This window comes from Sminthopsis crassicaudata, chromosome 2, assembly GCF_048593235.1.
Source record: "Sminthopsis crassicaudata isolate SCR6 chromosome 2, ASM4859323v1, whole genome shotgun sequence".
Classification (NCBI taxonomy): domain Eukaryota; kingdom Metazoa; phylum Chordata; class Mammalia; order Dasyuromorphia; family Dasyuridae; genus Sminthopsis; species Sminthopsis crassicaudata.
Window position 1 is genome coordinate 361,520,634 of NC_133618.1, and position 24,723 is coordinate 361,545,356.

The 24,723-nt window shown below is 32.8% G+C and overlaps 1 protein-coding gene across 7 annotated transcripts in view; it reads left to right on the forward strand.

Moving 5' to 3' along the window:
• FSTL4 (follistatin like 4) overlaps nucleotides 1-24,723 on the forward strand; it is an 816,112-nt gene that overhangs the window by 490,278 nt on the left and 301,111 nt on the right. For all 7 annotated transcript variants that reach the window (XM_074290936.1, XM_074290937.1, XM_074290938.1 and 4 more), the window contains 2 exons: nucleotides 12,225-12,415; nucleotides 19,032-19,152. In XM_074290936.1, the coding sequence (XP_074147037.1) occupies nucleotides 12,225-12,415; nucleotides 19,032-19,152 (312 nt within the window). The remainder of the gene's footprint in view (nucleotides 1-12,224; nucleotides 12,416-19,031; nucleotides 19,153-24,723) is intronic.

The window sequence follows — 24,723 nt, forward strand, 5'->3', positions numbered from 1 at the left end:
GGCACAATTGATATAATTCTTGGGCTTCTTCTCAAAACAAGCTTAAGTTCAAACATGCTATCCAATACATAGCTGTGTTAACCTTGGTTCATAACTTAACATCTAGTTTCCTTTACTTTCATTATTCACAGAATGGAAAAATAATAGTATTTAGTTTCCAGGGTTATTGGGAGAATCAAATAAAGAATTTGCAAGTTGCTTAGTACAATTTATTGTGCATAATTGATACTTAATATATACTTATCCTTTTTCTCTTCTTATTTCTGAGTCACTATTCAAAATCTGTTTATTTAGACTCCACTAATGCAAATTTTGTGATTTCTCAGCAAACATTGTACACGTATTATTTCAGTAATAGACTTTTAAAGTACTTTCACATGTTTATGAAACACATTTGCATATATGTGTGTATAGATATATACATATATATATCTATACTCACTGTTGTTAGTTTTGGTGTAAAGAAATTATAGTTGATCAGATGTGTGAGGCTTTAATCATACCCATATAATATTACAATAATTATTTTCTCTTTATAACTTCAAAGAAATATAATAACCTCTCAGTTGTACATTTTTTCTACTCTTCTCCTTTCTCTAGTGTTTGTCAGGCAAAAGTCAGTATTACAATTACAGTAGCTGAGAAAACACATTTGTGCAGAAATTTGGTCCTTTATTACAAATAAAATATTATGTTTATCTTTAGATGATCATTTATCTTTTAAGGTTTGAAGAAAAACAGGATATAAGAAACATTTAGACATAATAAACTAGCCTCATGTATTAGAAGGTCTATTATTGGACATAGAGAGGAAAATTGACTAAAGAGCAGAATTTTTTCCCTCATTCATTGAAACAGTTGACTCAAGATTGGTATTTCAGAAATAATTGTGGATTGTTTGCTACCATCCCATGCTCTTTTCCCTATCATATACTATAGGTTTGAGTCAGTTGGTAGACAAAAGAGGAAAAGAACTTGTATATATTTGCTGTATGGTGATGATGATGATGATGATGATGATGATGATGATGATGATGATGATGATGATATTTATTCATATTGTACTTTTGAGCTGGCAAGTACTTTGAAAATGTCCAATTTGATACTCATAGCAGCACTATTAGGTAAGTGCTAAATTATCCATGTTTTGTCAAAGAGGAAATTGAGACCTACTTAATTAACTAATTTGTCTAAGATCACCCAACTAGTAAGGGCAAGAAGTGAGATCTGATCTCAAGCTGTTATGATTCCAGGGCCAGTAATTGTGTTACCAACTACTTTCAAACAAAAGTTAAAATAAGTTGCCGAGGTGGGAATTGTAACACAACTTGGTTTAAACATTTGTCTGAATGTATCTAATATAAATTTAAGTGATTGAAGTAAGAGAATTTTTGAAAATCTATTACCTCAGCATTTTTTCTTTCTAATTTTTCAAACAAAATTCAATAAGTATTATTTCTTCTCCTCGATTAAATTATTTTTTAACAAATATAAAACTCTCAACAAAAATACATTCTGTTGCTCATTAAAACAATGTCCCTTATTAACATCTTCAAAAAATATATTCCTCATTCTTTTTTAAAAAATCTATAATCCCTCAAGCACTTTTCTACTTCTATACAACCAACAATCAGTGGTGAATCCTCAGTAAATGAGCTCAAAACTATTTTAGACATTTAGGAGAAGATCAGAATAAAACTTTGCTTAGATCAGAAGATTAATAAAAAGATCAATTATGCTATCTTTTCATCCTTTCTTATGAAAAAGAAAATTTTGACTTTTAAAAAGTTCTGTGTCTTCCATATTTATAAGGGTTTTTTTTTAATTTAGAGCTATCCATTCTAAATTTCCTATTTCAACACTCACATATCATTCATTGAGCTTTAACAAGTTTGAACCACTTCATCTTTTCCTAATTTGGAATAGAGTAACTACAAATATAATGTATAAAATATATGTGAGTTATGAGGTCCTTCAGTTGAGAATTTTCTCAGAGTTGATAAATTCAGTTGTTTACTTAAAAATGCTTTGCCTTCTCTGAAATTACTTATGATACCTTCACAACACAATTCAGTTATACTTGAAACTCTACAATTACTGAATAATAAGCATATTTTAGGTTATATATGGTCAATTTTTATATAGGTTCCATGAACTGCTGAGAAGAAAGTGTACTCCTTTCTGTCTCCAGTCAATTTTTTTCCAAAGATCTATCATACTTAAATTTTTCAGTATTCTATTTACCTCTTTAACTCCTTTCTTATTTATTTTGTGGTTTGGTTTATCTAGTTCTGAGAAAGCAAGGTTGAGATCTCTCATTATTTTAGTTTTGCTGTTTATTTCTTCTCACAACTCTCTTAACTTCTCCTTTAGGAATTTAGATGCTATACCACTTGGTGCATATATGTTTAGTATTGTTATTGCTTTGTTATCTATGGTACCCTTTAGCAAGATATGTTATATATATATATATATATATATATATATATATATATATATATATATATATATATATATATATATTTATGTGTGTGTGTATGTACATATATATATAATATATATAAAGCATATATATGCTTTTTTTATTTCACCTTAAGCATAATAGATTCTACTCCAGTTTTTATCTTTACTCTTTATGTATCATTCTACTTTAAATGTGTTTCTTATAAACAACATATTATAGGATTCTGGCTTTTAATCCAGTCTGCTATCCGCTTCCATTTTATGGGAGAGTTCACCCCATACACATTTACAATTAAAACTACTCATTCTGTATCATCCTATTAATCCCAAATTATACTTTTCTCTTTCTTTTTCCCCTTTCCTCCCCAGTATTTGACTTATGAGCACTACTTGCTTCAAGCAGTCCTCCCCCTTTAGAGACCCTTCCCCTTTGTTACATCTTTCCCCTACTATTTCTGTATTCCCTTCTACTTAGCCTACTCCTTTCCTTTTCCCCTTTTCCACTTTTTTATAAGATGAGAGATGTTTCTCGGTGAAACAAAATATATCAAATATTCTTTCTTCGAGCCATATCTGATGAGAGTGAGTTTCACTTTCAGAATATCAGATTCCAAGCCCTTTGATCCTTTAAAGTGGCAGATGCTAAATAGTTATCCTTATTGTGGCTTCTTGGTATTTGAATTATTTCTTTCTGGCTGCTTGTAATATTTTTTCATTCATTCAATAGTTCTTAAAATTTAGCCATGATATTCCTTGGGGTTTTAATTTTGGGGTCTCTTTCAGGAGGCATTTGGTGAATTCTTTCAATGGTCAGTTTACCTTCTGTTTCTGTGATATCCAGGCAGGTCTCTTTGATGATTTCCCAAAAGATAGTTTCTAGGCTCTTTTTCTCATCATGTATTTCAGTGAGTCCAATGAATCCTTAGATTGTCCCTCCTAGATCTATTTTCCAGGTCGGTTGTTTTCCCAATTAAGTATTTTATATTTTTTTTTCTATTTTTTCATTTTTTTTGTTTTACTTGACTAATTCTTTTTGCCTTATTGAGTCATTTGTTTCCATTTGTTCAATTCTGAATTTTAGCATTATTTTCTTCATTAACTTTTTTTTGCTTCTTTTTGTATTTGTCCAATTTAATTTTTAAATGAGTTTTTTTCTATGGATTTTTTTTCCATTTCATAAATTCTATTTTTTAAAGAGTTCTTTTCTTTTTCTGTTTCACAAATTCTGTTTTTCTGGGCATTGCTTTCTTTTCCCATTTTATCAAATCTATCTTTTAATGAGTTATATGCTTTTTCTATTTTACTAAGTCTATTACTAAGTCTTCCTATTCCAATTGTTCTTTTTCCAAATCCTCTAGCAAGGCTTTCAATTTCTTTCCTCATTTTTTTTCCTAGCTCTCTTTTAAGATCCTTTCTAATTTCTTCTAGGAGAGCCTTGTGTGATGGGGACCAGGTTATATCAACTTTTGGGGCTTCATCTGGAGTCAATCTGCCTAGTCTCTTCAGGGTTTGAGATCTTTTCTTTTCTTTCACCATAAAAGTTGTCAATTGTTAGAGTCCTCTTTACTTTTTTACTTTTTTTAAAGTTATGCTAAGGTCTGCTTTTAGGGTGGGTGAGTTTTCCAAGTGGCTGCAGCTGTGCTGGGTCAGTGCTGATTCATTCCAGGTGTTGGGTGGGCATGGCCAGGTCCCCTGAGATTCTTGAATTTGGGGATTTGCGTTTGGATCTTTTGTATTTGTGTTGGATGTTTTATAACTTCTCTACTGATCTACTGGCTTGTAACCAGGGCAGAGTGGCCAACATTGATGTAGATTTCTGTATCTCCCCTTGGAGATTCTCTGCCATGTAGTATCTGCAATGCTGGGAGAGTCAGCAATGCCCCAAGGTTCTGTCCTGTCTGTGCTGGTGTTTGTACTCAGCTAGTTGCTTTGGCTGCCTCCCTCCCGTTTACAAGTGAAACAGACATTTTCTGGCTGTCTTTGAAATTATCTTCTGCTGATAATTTGTTGCACTCACAATATTTGTGGGCTCTGCTGGTCCAGAGCTAATTCAGAGGCTGAATTTTGTAATTATTGTAAGGGTTGTAAAGAAGATCAGAGAGAAGCATCTTGTCTCTGCCATGTATGACTCAGTTGTTCTTGCTTGTAAGCCATTATCCTTTGCCTTCTATATCTTATTCCAGGTTCTCAGTTTTGATATAGTCCTCCTACATGTGTTATCCAAACTGTTTCTTTTTTATTTGAATGCTTTATTTTTCACTATTTGTAGAATTTTTTTTCTTTCATTTGCTTGCTACCTTTAGTATTTGACTGTGATGTTCCTAGACAGTTTTACTTTGGGGAGTTTTTTTTCCCATATGTTACTGTTAATTCTATTAATTTCTACTTATCTTTATAATTTTAATACATCTAATCTGTTTTATTTAAAATTTTCTTGAAATTAGATATTCAGGATTTTTTTTGGTCATGATAATTCAATAATGTGAATATTTCTAAATTTTATTTCTGCTCTGTTATGATTATTTAGTTTTGCAATGAAATTTCTTTCATTTTGTCTATTTTTTCAGGCTTTTGATTTTAAAAAAAATTTCTTCTTGCCTCATGAATTCATTGGCTTATATTTGTTCAATTATAAGTTTAGGGACTTTATTTCTTTGGCAAGGTTTACTAATTTTTCTGAGCAAATATTGATTATTTTTCTACTTTTTTCTTCCACAGCTCTCTTTTTTTTTCTATTTTTTCCTTAAGTCATTCATTTGATTTAGGTGGAAAATATATTTCTTACTCTTATTTTTTGATAAAGTCTATTTCATCTTTTCCAGGATTTCTTGTTTAGTTTTTTAAGGAATGTTTTTTTTTTTTTCATCTGAGACTTTGTTTATATGTATTTTAAGTCATTCTGGTTTTCAGCATTTGTGTTTTGAGCTACCTTTCTCCAAAATGATTCTTTCTAATTATATTTTTTGGTTGTTTTTTTGTTTTGTTTCCTCATTCTTCAGCTTAATTCCTGACTTTAGGCAATGTTATGATTTGGCTCTGGAGCCCTTCTGAATTGGTCATATTAATGTTTTCTTTCCATGTTATATTATTCCAAGTGTTTAGAAGTTATAGATTTAGGACACTCAAGGTTTCTAATACTTTCAAAGTGTCCCAATTCAGGGCAAAGTCTGATTATTCTATACTACTATCACCATTCTTTCCCACCATTTGAACCCTCTAACATTTTGACCAGCATTTTTTTAGGGCAAAAGCTGTTTGCTGAATAGATTCAGATCCAATCAGCTGCCTTGAAAGCTCTGTTCTTTCAGTGGCAGGATTTTCAGCTCCCATTTGCTTTAGAATTGTCCTCTCTTTATTCCTTTTTTAGATTTATCTAGCTAGTTGAAAATTACATACACTTGTCCTCAATCCTTAATCCCTTAGACATGAATAAATCTTTGACATTGTTGAACATTCTTTATGCTTTCTTTTCTCAGTTTTTTATGGATAGTATTCTCTTCTGCCCCTCTATTTCTATCTCCTACCTTTTAGGCTCCTTTTATTGAGTCTACTTCTTTAATCCTCATCTAGATTATGCCCTGTAATCACTAATTTCCTGCAATGTTCTCTCTTGAACACTCTTCTCTTTGCTCTCTATACTACTTTATATAGTGACTTCATTACTAACCATGATTTTATTTTCCAACTATGCTGGTTTTGCAAATAGCTCTATCCTACTGCAAACTCTGCATTCACCTCTGATCTTGTATCTCCAATTGCCTTTGTGACATCTCAAAGTAGGTGTGAAGTAGATATCATAAACTTAATATCACCAAAGCCAAGTTCATCTTCAGTAGTTACACTCCAACTCCTTACTATCCTTTATATTTCCTCTCCCCTTATAGTCAGACTATTACAAAGCCTTCTTTATTTTATTTTTTCAACATATCTCAAATATACTTGATTTTCTTCTATGACACAGACATCAGTTTGGAATGGTCTTGCCTGTACTATTGTAATACCCTACTCTTGAGTCTCTTTCAGATCTCTTCCTATTCCAATTGTTCCTGAATTTAGGCACTAAAATGATTTTCCAAAACACAGTTTTATGTTAGCCCTAAACACACACATTCAATAAAGTCCACTAAACTAGATTATATTTTGCAACATTTACCACTAAATTATATTGTAGATATAAGGAACTTTATCACAATTATTATTATTATAATTGCAGAAATTTTAGCATATGGCAGCAAAGTTGCTGAATGGATAGAGGATCAGGCTTGGAGTGAGGAAGGCTTGAGTTCAAATCTAGCCACAGACACTGATTAGCTGTGTCACCTTTGGCCAGTACCTTAACCTTGTTTGTCTTAGTTTCCACATCTATAAAATCTACAGGAGAAGAAAATACTAAACTACAATAGTATTTTTGCCAAAATAACTCTAGATGGGATCAGGAGGAGTTAGACATGACTGAAAATGACTAAATAGCAATAGCAATAGAAAGGTATAAAACCATTTTAGATAATGTAGCTACATACACTATGTGCTTCAACTATTGTGGCTGTTTACTTCTCAATATGACTAAGGATTTTGAACATTTTCCAGCCTCACTAGAGAAAAACCATATCACATTATAAACACACAGGATGATTGAAGAAAAGGAGAAAATTATTACACTGTTTTTCATACTTTCATCAGCTTCTTTGCTTTGCTGTCTACTGACAAGTAATAAAGACGTACTCTGAGATGTTGTTTCTACTAACTTGTAATAAAATTTTGATGATGGAATAATTTTTCTTCAGTATCTATGTTCTTACTTCCTTATTCTTTTTTCAGCCTGGACTTTTTTTATTTGACCATGTGGTGTCCCTGAGGAAAAGCTCTTGTACCTAACCTCAAAAAATCCCCTTCTTAATTCTCTTTGGATGCCTCCATCCCACTGAAGAATTTTTGTCTGAAAACAAATTACTTTCTCCACCCTTTTAGAGCTAGTTATAAGTGATATGTATGACATAAACCTTTACTGAGCAAAGGCCCTTTCAAGGTCCTCTGATGGAAATTGCCATGGTTTGAAAGAGGTTATATTGTATTAAAGAAAGGACAGAAATTATCTCTGGCTTTTACAATTTTTTACAATTCTTTAGATGGATAAAATATGTAGAATTAATCAATTTTTGAATTATCAATTGACATGGTAGTTTAATACTTATGAAGCCCTTTCAAATTGTACAATGTAGGACTGCTCCTTCCCACAAGGTACTTATTCTAATGGGATAAGAAAATCCTTGAAAAAATAAAATGAGGCCGAGAAGGTATACATGTAGAAGTGTCACAAATCCCAAGAGATGAAATAGCCCATTTGCAGAGGAACTTTGAACAGAATGAAATCATGATTGACCAGGACATCTTCTTTAAAATATAAATTCTAGGAAAAGCAAATGAATCATACAAAAAGATGAGAAAGGTGAAGACGATACTCAGGTTTTCAGAAGCCCAGGATGAAAATGAATTTCCAGCTTTAGGAGCTTCTCTATCATAGGAGAAAAGAATATTAGAGTGAAAAGAGGGTCAATAATGCATCCTTTCTGATAGTTGTAGGTTTGTTTCTAGTCGTTATTCAAATAGCCTTACTGGGCACAGTTCAGATTCTCAGATCTCTGCAGAACTATTTTAAACCTTTACACCATGGCATACAATTCTCACATGCCAAACTATGTGACCTAGAATCCAGCTTTCAAATCACAAGATGAAGTTTTTGATCAATGCCAATGTACAACTTTTAGGACTCCCCATGTTTTTTGACAGATGAGGTCACTGAATGTGCAATGAAGAACTTGAATCTTGGATCGTTTCCTAAATTAAATAGAAGAGACACTGACAATTAGATCTGTTGTGGTGATGAGACTTCCATGACTCCAAGTAGTCTAAAGATGCAGGACTGAGCAGAGTTTATAATTCACATTCCCAATTAGCTCCCAAATTCTTAGCATGTGCATTTTGCCAGCTGTTTGGTGTCTATATGCAAACACTACTTCCTAGGTAGTCCTGCTGGGCTCCTCTGGTATTGTGACAAAACAAGTCCTATGTGGGAGTGAACAATTACAACTGAATCTTGCTTTTTAATATTCTAAGCAAGAAAGAATTAGCAGCTGGAACTCCAACCTTTCTTAAAATCTGAAGGCTTGATGATAAGACGCTGCTATAAGAATCAATGCTGGAAAATAATAGCCAGCTACTATATGCAAAAATCACATATACAGTATTGTTCTCCAACATTTCTGAACCCATTTGTGTTAATGGCAATGTCATAGCCTGTTCTTATGAAAAGGCAGGAATGTTTCACATAGCATCCAGGGTACTTATTGAAATTTCATTTTGGATCATTTTCTTAGTGGTACAAACTAATTCTAATGACAATGCTAAATTTCAAGGTCAATTAATCATCCCCCACAGTTTATCTGTCCCTTAATGATCAGATAGATAATATATGTAGGACACAGCAATAATTAGAAATTTGGGGCGTTAATATTTTTACAATAAACTGAAGCTGGGATGAAACCACACAATTCTCTCTGCTCAGCAAAGATGAGAGATTAGAGCGGTTTCAAGGACAAAAAAAAAAAAAAAGCCAGTGCTTCCAATAGGAAGTGTGGAAGAGATTAGGTCAAGGTACACAAGACTTTCAGAGTAGATTCCCCATCACTACTATTAAATAGCTTATTGCTTTAAAGAACCAATCTTGATAAGTAGGTGCTAAATTCGTGTTTTTAATGATCATTGTTTGGATCCTCTTTTTTTCTCTCTGTTACTTATCTTTGTGATTTCTTGAACTCTCATGAATTTGGTTACCATCTGCATTATGTTGACTCTCAAATGTATCTTTCATGTCCCAATTTTTCTGCTGATCTTCAATTTGGCATCTACAACTCCTCCCACATATTGATCTGGTTGTCAGTGAACGTATTAGACAAATTTTCTTTCAGCCAAACCTCCCCCCCATCTTATCTTACTTGCTATAGTAGTGGACATCACCTTCCTTACTATCTCTAAAGCTCTAAACATGGAGGTTTTTCTGGATTATTTATTATCTCTCAGTATCCATATCCAAATTGCTCCCAAGACCTGTGGATTTCACCTTTTTGCCATCTCTTGAATACTTACCCTTCTATCCTCTGACTCTGTTATCACTCTTTTTAAATCCTTATAGTAAATTATTGCAATAGCCTATTGTGGTAGAGAGGGGATTAGTTGCCTCATCTTTCCCTGCCAATCCATTCTCCATTCAGCCATTAAATCAATTTTCCTAAAGTGCAATTTCAATTATGTCACCCCCCCACCTCAATAAATTCTACCACCTTCTTACTGCCTTGAGGATAAAATATAAACTTCTCTATTTGGATTCAAAGCCCTTTATTACTTAGCCTGCTTCTGCAATTTCAGTCATCTTATACCTTACTGTCAGATATGTATACTTTGATCTAGTGACACTGTCTCCTGCCTATTTTTTACACCAAGATATTCCATCTGTCAGCTCGAAACATTTTTTATTGCTGTTCCTCCATGCCTGGAAAGCTTTTCCTTCTCTTCTCTGACTCCTAACCTTTCATAGGAAACCTTCCATAAACCTATTTAATGCTATTGTTTCCCATTTACTTTTTATATTCTGTTCATCTAATTATATTTATATTTGTTTACATCTTCCCTCCCCTATTAGATTGTAAGTCCCTTGAAGGCAAGAAATGATTTTTTTTTATTTTTTTTAACACAGGGCCATAGTGTAGTGCCTAGAACATAATCTTCACTTTATAAAGGATTACTGATTGACTGCTGATGTGTGTTCCCATTAATTTCAGTATCTTATTCAACTCTTGATTTTCTTCTCCTGCTATGCATCTCAGTGGGACATATGGACATTCAAGATTAGCATCTGCCATCACCTTTAAATAGGAGACATGGTAGATATTTTCAAAAATTATATATCTTACCTCACTATGTATGGAATATACAGCTTTTTATGTAAAGGATCAAAGTTGTATTAACATAAGCATTTGAATATACAGAATAAAAACAAATGGTTACCTGTGACAGTAACCAGTGTTCCAAGATTTCAGAAAGGCTTAGTTCTATCAAATGAGGCAAATAATTTTATTTATTTAATATATTGCTTCTTCTCGTCACCTTTTTCTCTTGAAATTGTAATAACACTGTATCATTCAGGGATACATAGAGTAGGTAAGGTGTTTACTGATAAGGCAAAATGAAATTTCACTGTCATTCAGATTCATCTTTCATGAATTCTGTTATAACATAATCTTTATTACAGCTAAATAGCAGCAAAATATAAATTGACAAACTTTTGAGATTCAATTTAGGGCCAAAAGTCTTGTTCAAAAATTTTTCCTATCTGCAAAGTTTTGAAGAAAGACCTTTATGAAACCCAGGTAGTAATAGTATTTGGTATGAAAACTTACACAAAAATCCTCTCAGTCACTTCTGTAACAAGGCAAGTAGACGTGTCCAGCTTGAAGTTTAGACAGCCTTGCCTTTTATAAACTCCTCCAGAAACTTATAAATTCATGAACTTAGCACCTATTTCTAAGGAATAGAAGGAAAATATCATTTATCAGTCTTCTTCACTGCCCCCTATTTTTCTTGGATTGCAATGTAGTTGATCTCATTTCCAATCCAATCCCACCATATTTTCCCTCTCTCACCTCTGTTAACAGTTTTGTCAATAAAAGCTTAACAGTGTTCTAAGGTCTTCATTCATGGGAATCCAATTCCCTACCATATTTTCTCTCACAAATCCATTTGTCTTTTAAAGTTTATTTGAGAGTAATATGTTGCTTACCTGAACTGAATTTTGGGAAGCTATAAAATGGTTTCACAATTTATAATTGGTGCTTTTATAAAAAGTTTTCTACTTCTCTCTTTCAAAAATCAGTATAAATTTTCACTAGATCAAATGCCATTCCATGAAATGGGCAATAATAGTCATATGAATTGATTCATTAGTTAAATGGCATTTACCTTACCAACTTCCACAATCAAAATCTTGGCTTCATAATTCATGATTTTAAAAAAAAAAAGCGAACAAAGTAATCAAGTCCCCAGTTTGGCATTGACATTATAACTCTTTCAGAAATTCAGCTGCATAGTAGACAATCTTGGGCTCATCACTCATTTTAGTATGGCTCCATAACTCTATTAGTGTGCCAAGAATAGTTTATCTTCCTGTACCTGATTCAGGTTCCCTCTGGAATGCATCAGTATTGAGAAAAAAATACTGTGTCATTGACTGTTTCATGCTCCATTTGCCAAAATGCCTCATGATTCTAACAATATTCACTGTGTAGTCACTGATAGAAAGAGTCAATGATTGATACAGAGTGTCATTTCTCATTTTTCTAAAGCAGAGATTGTCTAAAGATTTCTGTCTATATCCTGATTATAACTATATATATATATATATATATATACATATATATATATACATATATATATATTTTTATATATCCTTAACTATTTTTAAATAATCTTGGATCAAAAATGAACCTGTTGTATTTAAAGGAAGGTCAACTTTATATTGTTGATTTAAAAAAAAAAAACTTGCTCTCCAGTCTGGAAATATGTTTGCATGTCTTTAAATCTCTAAGTGAAAATAAGCAGGTCTCATATTTTTATGAAAGGTGATTATAATGCTTCCTCAAGTCTTTCATCAGCTGAAACTGAGTTCTTTTAAATCACTCCAGGTACACTAATCGAGTATTCTCTTTTAGGTGACACATGCACCATGGCTGACTACAGTCGTCTAAAGCACATTCTATTAGACCTACAAGCCCACCGTCACACACAGAGCAGAGATCCTGGTCCAGACTCATCATCCCAGAAACAATTCCTTGTGGAATCTCTCTTCAAGTACTTAGATTACAATAGCAATGGATACCTCAGCATCTCTGAACTGACTCAGGTCAGTATATTGTTTATTCAGTGTATAAATTAAGTGAAACATAATTGAAATCCTCTAGGAATAGTAAATGTTGACTGTCTTATTAATGTAAAGGAGATATAGAAATCCATCTTGGAAGTGGTGTTCCTTTATTTTTTCTCCCAGATGTTGGCAATCTTTCGTTTAGATCAGTTCAAAATATTATCAAAAACAAAATCATACCTATCACTTCATTCTACCAATCACCCACAATTGTTATTTTCAAACATGCTCTGAAGTCTTCCCTGCTAACTAGCAAAATATACACTTTAGAGTGGTTCTCAAGTGCTTTAATTAGGAAAGGATATCCTTTTTCCCCTGAAGTTCTTTCCTCCTAATGGAAATAATGCTAGAATAAATAACAGGTTGGGTTCTTCTCCAAGTTTGTGCTTATTGACAAATATTTTGAGAAGTCAAATATGATAAACTGCAGATTCTTACCTTTAATTACCAATTCCTGACCTTTTGAATTCATCATGGTAATAGTACTAGAGACAGCAAAGCAAAAAACAGAAGAATGACCTTCCTTAGTCCAGAAATTAAGCTGTTTCTGAATTTGTTTTGGTAGTATGGTATAATGGAAATATCACCAGATGCAGACTGCAGAGCTCTGTCTCTGTCACAATTTTAACATGGTATCCTCTCTTTAAACTTTAATTTCCCTCTTGATATTTTCACAGGACCATAGACCTAGAGGTAGGTCAACTTAGAGGTTATTAATCCAAAATTTTAATTTTATAGAAGAGGAAAGTAAGTCACAAAGAAATCAAAATCAACATAAAATAATAATAACTAATATTCCTATAGGACTTATGATATTCTAGGTAATGGGTTAAGTGTTTTAGGAATATAATATTTGGTCCTCAGTATAAACCTGGGTGTAGGTGTTATTTGTTGTTGCTGTTGTTCAACATTCACTCATCCAACTTCTTGTGAACCCATGGATAATATTCTATCCACCACTGTTTCTTGAAGTTTGTTTAATCACATGTTCATTGCTTCCATGACATCTATCTATCTCATCTTCTGTCATCTCTTTCTTTTACCTTCTATATTTTCTAACATCAGGCTCTTTCCCAATAATTCCTGTATGTTGTGGTCAAAAAATTTTAGCTTCAGCTTAATATTTGATCTTCCAATTAATAGTTTGAATTAATTTCTTTCTGAAGGAATTGATTGCCTTGATCTCCTTGCTCTCCAAGGAACTTCCAAAAATCTTCTTCAGAACCACCATTTCAAAGCATTGATTCTGAACTGATCAAATTTCTTTCTAGTCCAACTGCTACTGGAAATACCACATTTTTGGCTTCAGGCACTGTTGTTGGTAGATGTCTCTGCTTTTTAGCATATTGTTCAGAGTTGCCATAACGATCCTTCCAATAATAGGTGCTATTATTATCCCCAATTTACAGTTCAGGGATATGAGGCAAACATTGATTTTTTTTCTCACTAAGGAACTGAATGATTGAAAAATCCAGGCCTATACCTGACAATTGGTAAGGTATAACTTGAGGATAGGCTGAAGAACTATTAAGCACTAACCCAGTTAATTGACTCAAGGGACCTACAGACAAGAAGTTCTGAGTTCAAATTAGGCTTCAGACACTTATTAGCTGTGGAACCCCATCCAATCACTTAACCTATTTGCCTCAGCTCCTTTATCTGTAAAAATAATAGCATCTACATTCCAGAGAGATTGTGAGGATCAAATGAGTTATTAATCAAAATGTGCTTAGCACATAGTAAGAGATATATAAATGTTAGGTATTATCATTAGTCTACTGATAATATTGTAATGTCAAGAAGAAGCAAGAAAAAAGCATCCTCCTGTTTAGCACCCCTATGGTTAATTTATGGGCGGACACAAGAGACTTTTAGAATAGTCAAGCATAGATGAAACTAATACGGGTTAAGTGATTTTCTCATAGTAGCACGGTGAGTTCAAATCTGATGCCCTATTTGAATTAAAATCTTCCTGTCTCCCAACCAAATGTTCTATCAACTACCTTTGCCCTGAGACCAAATACTTGATAAATTTTTTAGGTAGGATTTGATCTCATGTTACCCTGACTCCCAAATCCATTGCTTAAGCCAATATATCAAACTTTTTTTGATCATGGTAGAGTGTATTCTGTCTTTGTGTGGGGAGGGGAGAGTGTAGAACCTTTGAGACAATTTATACAACTCCAGACAACTTATCCAAAATGATATATGTATTAAGCAACAGAGCTGGGGTTCACATCCTTGGCTTTTAATTGTAATCTCAAAGCTTTTTCAATTAAGTTCAGTTAAATTGTCTATTGGTTCTTTCACTTTTTGCCATTGTACATTCTCAATCTTGCTTCTGCTTTCTGTGCACTTATTTCTGGGTCAAAGTTCAACAAAATATATTTATGAAACAGAATCATATTAAAAACTGGCCTTGAGTATCCTTGAACCTTCCTTCACTGACATTTCTGAATCTGTGTGCAAAGGACAGGATAGAATCCTTATATGGTAGCTCACAATTGTGTCCCACTTTGTAGTTTTTACACTCACATTCATTATCTCATCTGATACTCACTGAGATAGTAAATGAATCAGAGGGACATTCCTCATCCCCATTTTACAAATCAGAAATCAAAGCACCAGAGAATCAAAGAGGAAAAGTGGCTTACCCTTGTGAATGGCTTTAGAAATTAATTGAGTAGCAAGTGTATATTTTTTTGGTACGGAATATGAGTAAATTCAGCTGAAAGTTGAATCTCAATTTGTCATAATATTTAAGATCATTAAAAAATAATTATTGCTCTACTTTCTATCAGAAAAATCAGGTTTCACTTACAAGAGATACCTTCATTGAGTAGCTCACCCTATGGAATTAAAGAAATTCCTCCTTATAGAAAGAAGATTCCATTTACAAGCATGGCCATTGGGATGTCATTTCTTCTTTCAAATTTGACATATTGAAAGTTACCTTTATAAATCTCTATAATATAAAGCAGTTAAATTATTCTATACCAGTTGGATTTTCTTTTAATAATAAATCAAACAACCCAGTAAAAATGTGTTAGTCTTATGAATAGTAAGTCAATTTTCAATAAAAAATATATTTTTCTCTGTCCTAAGTTGATCTTGGAACTTATGGTTGATTTCACTTTCATAGATCCTTTTTATTTAACATATAAGGATTTGTTTGTTTATTTATTTATTTAGTTTTATTACTTTGAATATTATTTAATGTAACTGGTTAAGATGAGAATGATACATTTTAAAATGTTTTACCAGTCCTAACAATAATTGTTGTTTTAACTTGTCAGAATTTTTCCTAATAAGTTTTTTCTATCCAGTTTCAGGGCTCACAGTCCATAAGTTAGACTAGTTTTCTAGAAATTCCTTCAAAATTCTTCAGTCATCTTTTTTTTTTTCATTTTATGAAAGTTTTAAAGGAGTAATGTTTTTTGTTATTCTTATCAGCCATTTATGTCAGAGCAACAAAGCATAAGTCCAAGGTTCATCTACTCCCTAGTGCTAGAAACCAACATAAACACAACCAGATTAGAGGAAGGTATCAGGGTGCAGGCTCTTTATCTGACTTGTCAGTAAGGAACCTGTATGAGCAGTACTCTAATTCCCCTTGCTGATCTGAATTCCCATTTCCAGGTTATTATAAGACTAAGGTTACTTATATTGACAAATGTGATTATCTATCTCATTGTCGCCTATTTCAAAATCATTATAAGGTCAATTTTGATATTGTCAGAAAATGACAGTTCTCAAACCTAGCATAAATCATTGAATTTATCTTGTTCAGTTCTTCCCAACAGTCTAGTTTATCAGACTGATGTCATTTAACTGCTCCTGATCACTGTCAAGTGGTGGGTAGCTCAGAACAGCATAAAGATTCATTTATTCATTCCTCAAGATTTATTTAATTTTAACTTTTGTGACCATACTGTACTGCCACAATATCATTTATCTCATGTCTAGGACATCTAGATGTCATACTATATCGACCATAGGATTTAGATTCAGAAAAATTTGAATTCAAATCTTGCTTCAGGAACTTAAGAGCTTTGACATTTCTATGTTTATTTTCCTTTACCTGCTATTGAAAATAATAATAGTATTCCATTCATAGCTTTGTAAGGAAGTTCAAATAAAACATTATATAAAATGCTTTGAAAAATTAAATTCCTAATGTGATTTCTCTTTATTGTACTGTGAATAATTTTATTTATTTTTATTATATCTCTCCATATTACTTCCAATGTTATCTTAAAACACTTTGCTTTAAACCAGTTATAATATGTGTGCAATATTAAATGAAGTACTCAAACCCATAAGCACTAAAATTTAAGTTATGATACTGCTATTTGATATATGTGTCTTCTTACAATGCATTTTTCATTTTGGACTTCAGTTTCTTCACTGATAAAATGAGGGAAGAAGTAATAGGTGATCTCTAATGGCCTTTTCAGCTCCACCTTCTGTCTATTAGTCGTTTGTTCAATGGAAAATCTATCTTTTTCCTGTACACTGTATCCATTTTTAAAGGAAAATCATAGACAAAAAATTCAATTGCATATTGGAATCAGATTAAACCAGTTGTCTGATGTGTAAACACTTATCACTATGAAATAAATAAATTGTTTTAGTCAGTGTTTGATTGTTTTTGTGATATCTAGTCCTAAGAAAATCTTGATAAAATTTTTCATTAGGTATATTATGCTTTAAAATGTGTTGAACATATTTATATTAACCTGGAAAACTTGTAAAACATTTATAATCATGTTATTGTCAAGAATATCATATAAAAGAGAATGTATCTTCCTAATTAATTATGAATTCTTGATTGATTGAAAATATACTAGTTTTTACCTAAACTCAATATGTAAGAAATAAATTTTATTATCTTCCTAAATTCTTATGCCAAGCCTGCTCATTTCTATCTCTTATCTTTTACTATTCCTTGTAACTTTGAGCTTTAACTTTTCCTCAAAGTATAATTTTCTTTTTGGTCAGTCTTACATCCTCCAGTTTCTAATTATTATATAACTATATATATAATTATATATTTGCAGTGAAAGTAATATATATTTTGGGAAGGGATAGCTTTAAGGCCTTTAGCTCTTTGAACTTTGGACCATAAGTCTTTGTGTCTCAGAATTTACAACAAAAATTGAAACAAAAAAACTTGTAATAGAACATTTTTGTTTCTAAAACAAAAGCTAAAAGATGAGTTTTGAGAAAGGCCAAAGATATGTCAGAGCCAGAATCTGAAATCTCATCTACCAGAAAAGCTGGTGTGCAAATTTCCCTTTTACAGTAGCAAAATCCCCATTCTACTTCTATCCCTCTGGTATTCAGTATTTTTTAAAATTATTTTTCCATTAAGAACTAACTATTTTCTCTTTCCCACTTTTCTTTATCCTCCTTATGAATAATTGAATAAAAATAAAGAAAATGAAAATCCTCATGAAATATGCATATTCAATCAAATAATATTCCCACATTAGCCGTGTCTACAAATGTACATTTCCTTCTTCATTTTAAGTTCATCACCTCCTTGGCATGAAACAAGAACTCTTCTTTATCTTTTGTCCTCTTCAATGGGCATACAAATTAAATTTCCAGTCACATTTTCCCCCAGGAAAATGATTATAATATGTACAGTAAGATCATGATGAATTTTAAAATGTTAAAGGACCAAGGATTAAAGCAAGCTAGTCCTGACAAGAATTCTTGTTAATCTTATAGGTTATTCTTTCAGTAAACATTTATTAAGTCCCCACTGTCTTCCTATCCATCTGTGTTTCAGATTTGTATTTTGCTATGCTTGTGTGAAGAAAGTACAAAATTGGATAAGCTATTAGTTTTACTCACTTAGAGAAAACTATTATAAAGAAATAAATTCTGCTTGGGTGATATGATTAAAACTGGGATGGCCATAATTCACAATGTGATAGTGTAGATGTGGAATTATGGTAAACAACAAATAGAATTACTGTGATGATAGAAAATGAATATTCTTCAGTGACAGCAGCATGGGTAAGACATATACATGGTACCCTAAGAATGTTTGACATTTGGAGGACAAGAGCTGACAAAGTTCATACCAAGATGCTCTTCATCCTGTTTCTAATGTATGAGGTTATAATATCTGCTCTAAGTGTTCTTTAAATAGAGGAAGATTTGCAATTCACTTTTTGTGTATACAATTCTATTTCTTAGATGTGGTAGGGGGAAAAGACCTGTCCTTGGCATTTGAAAGATCAGTGTTTAATCTATACACTTCCACTAACAAAATGTCTAGCTTTGGATAAATCCCTATCTTTGAAAATTTTCTTTCCTGTGTAACTTGACCCTAAGCAGACTAACATACTAATATTATAATCCTCTATCAGGGCCCAACACAGAGATCTTTGAAAGAAGGCATATGAGGAAGAGTTCTTTGAGATGTTTGCCATTTTGTAGGTAGTCCCTTTATGTGTGCAATTTTGCTCCTCCTTGTTTGGTATTCAATCCCCTTCTTTATTTTTTTATCTTTTCCAAGATGCCCCTTTTCTCTCTGCAATATGCTCCAAATCTATTTACCTTTGTCTTCTGTTTTCAATAGCTTACAAAGGAGGGGACGCTGGAAAATGACTTTCTCGGTTGTTCCCTAGAAGACTTACTCCGATTTGATGACTACAACAATGATGGTTCCCTCAGTTTGCAGGAGTTCTATACCACCTTCCGTGAGTCATTATCAAATGGGGGATTATCAAAGTGAATAGTGAATCATCATCACTCTTTCATTATAACACTAACATTTTTCCCAAGCGTAATAAGTAGTACTTAATATATTTCTTTTTGATCCAGTGATTATTCTTTTTATTAGTATTCATAATTGACTTTTCACATTGAAAAATCTTCAAGAAATATCTCTATATTACAGAAGTATAGCCTGCTCTAAGTTGTAACTTTATCTGTTGCTGAACAAGAAATTCTTACTTGTGATTTTTTTAGTGCTTTGGTATAGAATGGCTTTAGCTATTATGCTTTGTAGACTTTACTATGACATCCCAGAAAGTTTTCACTGTCTCTTTTGATATACTGAAATATAATCATCTATGTGTGGGAAATATTGGTGATGTAACACAGTAGGTAGAGCATTATTTCTATTTAGCTTTCTAAAATGAGCCATGAAAAGGTATTTGAATGTGTTCTAAGCCTAAGTGGAGACTCCTGAGCAAGATGAGTAAGTCTGTTTTGAATTTAAAGATTTTTCTATGTGTTAAAATCCTGAGGAATTTACTGTTGTGCTGAAGTCTAGCACAAAAAGTCAAAATATAAATTGTCAGAATGATTCCTATTATATACACAAGCACCAGTTAATATGGGTCTGAATGTAAAATACCAGGCAGTTTTTGATATACTGGAAATGAGAAAGATATTTAGTGTCACCCCTTTCCTTTCTCAGCTTTCCCTACTACTTACTTCCTCCTGGAGCCCTAAACACTCCCACCCTGACAAATTGAAACTTTCACTTGTAGAAAAATATTGATTTCTTTCTGAATCATTATTATTCCATTCATTCATAATGTGAATGGTAAGGATTCAAGAAGAATGAAATACTAACAATAAACTACAGCAGAAAATAAAAATTGTAATTACCCAAAATAAGCAAAACTGAAACCAATATCATTCTTCTTGTGAGACAGAAATAAGTTTGTGGTCTTGTTTTATTAGTGAGAATATAGGAATTTTATGAATGCTTGAGAGAGAACTTGGTATAGTTAATAAAGATCCAGACATGATGGATTAAAGAATATTTGCATTTAAATTGTCACTCTGACTTGTAGTGACTATGTGATCATATTCAAATTCCTTTAACCTCTTGCTCTCCTAGACTATTATTTATAAATTACAAGCGAATTTCTGATCCGCACTAGTGGATAAAATTCCCAAACTCTCAGTTTTGTATATGTTTGAAATCTATAAATAATATTTTTGAGTGTATAACATAATTATAAGCTTTTTATTCATTCTTTGATTTCAGATATTTACATTATATTGTATCTTTCTGCTCCTGGTTTGACCATTTATTAATAAATTTATCTTTTGCAGGCTATCCTTTATAGGTTTATATATATGTGTATGTGTGTATGTGTTTCTGTGTGGGTCAGATAGATGGATAGGTGGATAGGTAGGTAAGTAGGTAGTTATTATTCAGTCATTTCAGTTATGGCCAATTATTTGTGACCTTTTTGGGGGGTTATTAAAGGTATGTTGTTTGCCATTACTTTTTCCAAGTCATTGTATGGATGAGGGAACTAAGGCAAACAGGATTCAATGACTTGCCCAGAGTCACACAGCTAGTCCGAGGACATATTTGAGCTCAAGAAAATTAGTCTTCCTGACTTTAGGTCCAGTACTCTATCCAACATGCCACCTAGGTGTATGTGTACATGTCTATGTATAAATATACATATATGTTTATTCATGACTTTATTTTTCTATATATTTATTTATAATATTTATAAATAAGATATTTATTTGCTATATCTTCAAGTAATTTTAATAGATTTCCATATACAGTCCTGTACTATTTGACATTCTCTTAACCATGTAATCACACCCTCATATTCTCTAGTGATTACTAATATTTGACCATAGTTTGCTATTTCAAACCTTTTGCTATCACCAGGAGTGAGAAATCATACCTTTCTTCCATTAACTCTGTCTCTATGAGGAGATATGGAGATCGAGATGAAGATGGAGCAGCACTGTTCTAAATAGAAATGATATTTATGCAAGGAGGTGAATATAATTGGAGAGACTCTTTATTTTAAAAAAAAGTTTTTATTATGCCTTTTAACTTTATAACCACTTTTGCATCTGAATATTCCTTTACCTAATGAAACCATTCTTTTTTATTTTTTATTATTATTGTATCTTTTTATTTACAAAATATATGCATGGGTACTTTTTTCAACATTGACCTTTGAAAAACCTTCTGCTCCAAATTTTCCCCTCCTGCCCCCTCACCCCCTTCCCTAGATGGCAGATAGTCCAATACATGTTAAATATGTTAAATTATATGTTAGATCCAATATATGTATGCATATTTATAAAGTTATTTTGCTGCACAAGAAAAATTGGATCTAGAAAGAAAAAAAAAACCCTGAGGAGGAAAACAAAAATGCAAGCAAACAATAATAGAAAGAGTGAAAATGCTATATTGTGGTCCACACTCAGTTCCCATAGCCCTCTCTCTGGGTGTAGATTCTTCATTGCTGGACAATTGGAACTGGAAAACATTCCCTTAACTAAGAAGAAATATGTGATAAAGCTGATCTATCTACACAGTGACTTAAAAAATAATATTTGAGATATTTCTCAACTGACATTTGGTGAAGGAATAGGAACTAGCAGTTTGCAGAGGAGGAAGTCCAAGCTGTCACTCATCATATAAAAATATGTTCTATATTATGTAAATAGAGAAAGGTAAATGCAAACATGTTTCTGGTACTACTTCATATCAAATTGGCTAAGATGACAGAAAAAGCAAATGATAAAAGGTTGAATGACTGTGAAATTCAGTTTATCTATTCACTGTTGATAGAACTGCAAACTAGTCTAACCATTCTGAAGAACAATTTGGAACTAGGGTCAAACTATAAAACAATACAAATACTTTTACACAATGTTACTATTACTATACCTATATTGTAAGGAGATTAAAGAAGAAAACAGAATTTATATGTACTAATATATTTAAAGCATCTCCTTTTGTGGTGTCAAAGAATGGAAAACTGAGGAGTTGCCAGTCAGTTGGAGAATGACTAAATGATTTATGGTATATTGTGATGTTCTGTTTCTCTAAATTATAATCGTTCTCTTGGGGCAGGTCTCTTGGGGAGCTTCGGGAGGCAGCCTTCCTTTCAGTTCAGTTCAATAATCCCAAAATGCAGCCAGGAGTTAAAGTCCTTTACTGTCTCTTTCCAAATCTTATCCCTGGGGCACGGCCAGCTTTCTTAGAGGCCTCTCTCTCTCTTTGGTTCCCCAAGAGCTCTTGTCCAAGTGTCTCCAGTCAGACGAAGGTAGATGTGGGAAAGAATCAGACTCTGCCTCCAAAAGTGTGGGATTGTGGGTTTCCCAGAAGTCAATACTAGTTGTGAATCTCCCAGAAGTCCATGAGCAGGCTTTTCCTTTAGACTTGTGAATCTCCTGGACTTTCGAATCTATTCATTGAAATCCTGGCTCTCTGAATCTCTTCGAGCTTCCCTGAAGTTTTCCCAGGAACTCCTCTCCTTGCCTCAATCCTGACTCCTTATATCCTCTCAGAGAATGGGTTTGTGGGTACTCCCTGGGCTTGAGGAAGCACCTTAAAAGTATGCTCTCTTAAAGGTGTGAATCTCATGTGTGGACCAATGAGCTAACTCCTTTAAAGGTGTAAACCGTAAACTCCTTTAAAAGTTTGAATTCCTTTAAAGGTGTGAACTAAGTGCATAAGTACCTTGTAAGAATCCTAACAGTATATAATTGTGATAGAATACTATTTCGATAGTAGGTGGCAGGTAGATTGCTCAGTGCAGAGAGCACCAGGTCTGGAGTTAGGTAAAGTCAACTCTCTCAGCTCAGATATCACCTGAGACTAGCTGTGTAACCTGGATGAATCAGTACATCCTGTGTGACTCACTTTCTCTATTTGTAAAATAATCTGGAGAAAGAAATAGTAAACCATTTCAGTATTTTTGTCAAGAAGAGGATAAATAAAGTCAGGTGCAACTGAAATAACTGATTATGATGTTTGACAGCACAATGGCACTTTGAAAAACTTGGGAAGACACATTAAGTGATACAAAGCAAAGTGCCAAGAATTTAGAGAAATTTATACAAATTTTACATAAAATTTATACATTTTTTTAAAAATGTAATCCATAGCAACACCAAAGGATTCATGATGAAAATTGATATCCATACTGATGGACTCAGAGTACATGATGAAGGATCTTTTTTTCCTTCTTAATTTTTTATTGCTGTTGTTGGTACTATCGTTTTAATCTTTACAAGTCTAATAAAGCATTATGTTTTGTATGGCTTCATATGTATAATAGCTTTAGTATTTGCTGAGTAGAACATGGTTACAAGGCAGTGAGAAAATTTGGATCTGAAAAGGAAGTTTCAAAAAAGAATATAAATATTGAATTCTATAACTCTGCTTCAAAGAGCTTTCATTAAGAATACCAAGGAGATGTATTTCATTATCCATTATCCCAGACTGATATTGACTATTATAAGAAATCATATTTGACCTATCATTTATTGTTGTCACTCCCATTTATAGATTTATTGCACATTATTCTTCTGGGTTTACTTAGTTCACTCTTCATCAGCTTGTATATAGATGTTATTTGGAATTCATAGGAATTGCTCAGTTCTTTAGTCATCAACTTTTATGTCATGATAATATCTTTTTTATTTATTTAATATTTATATTCAGTTATATTCAGAATAATTTTTACATTTGTTTTTAAGATTTTTAAGTTCTATATTATCTCTCTTACTCCCACACAAAATTAAGAAACTACATGTCAAATTGTGCAAAACATTTACATAAAAGTCAAGTTGCGAAAGAAAACATAGATCTCCAACCCTGATGAAAATAGAAACCCTCAAGAAAAATTAAGTTAGGGGCAGAGCCAAGATGGTGGAGAGGACCCATGCTTCTTTCTGATCATCTTCCACAACCATCATTAATTACCAAATGCAGCCTCTGAATTTCCAGACAGGCAGAATCCATGAATATTGGGAGTACAACAAATTACCAGCAGAAGATGATTTCGAAGATCACCAGAAAAGTTCTGTTTTGGTCAGGCATGGAGGGAGGTGGCCAGGTGCAAACAGTCCAAGTGAAGCCAGTCCACACTGTGCATACCCGGGGCAGGGTACAGTCTGCATAGAATGGTGCAGACTCCTCAATTGGAGAACATAGAGGGAGGATTCTATGGAAGTTTTGACTTCTCTTCTCTGGTTGCATGCCAGTAGATCAGCAGAGAAGTTATAAAACATCCAACACAAACAAAAAAATTTAAAAAATAGTGAACATCGAAGCACAAGAGTCCCACAAAAAGGGAAAAGTGGAGGTAAAAAGAGGGAAATTACATCTCAGGAAGAGGCAATGGAAACCTATTTGAGGGGAAGAAGGGAGAGGATGAACTTTTTGTGAATCTTATTCTCATCACATTTGCCTCAAAGAGAAAATATTAGACGTATTTGGTTTACAGAGAAACCTCTCTCATCTTATTGAAAAGAGGGAGAGG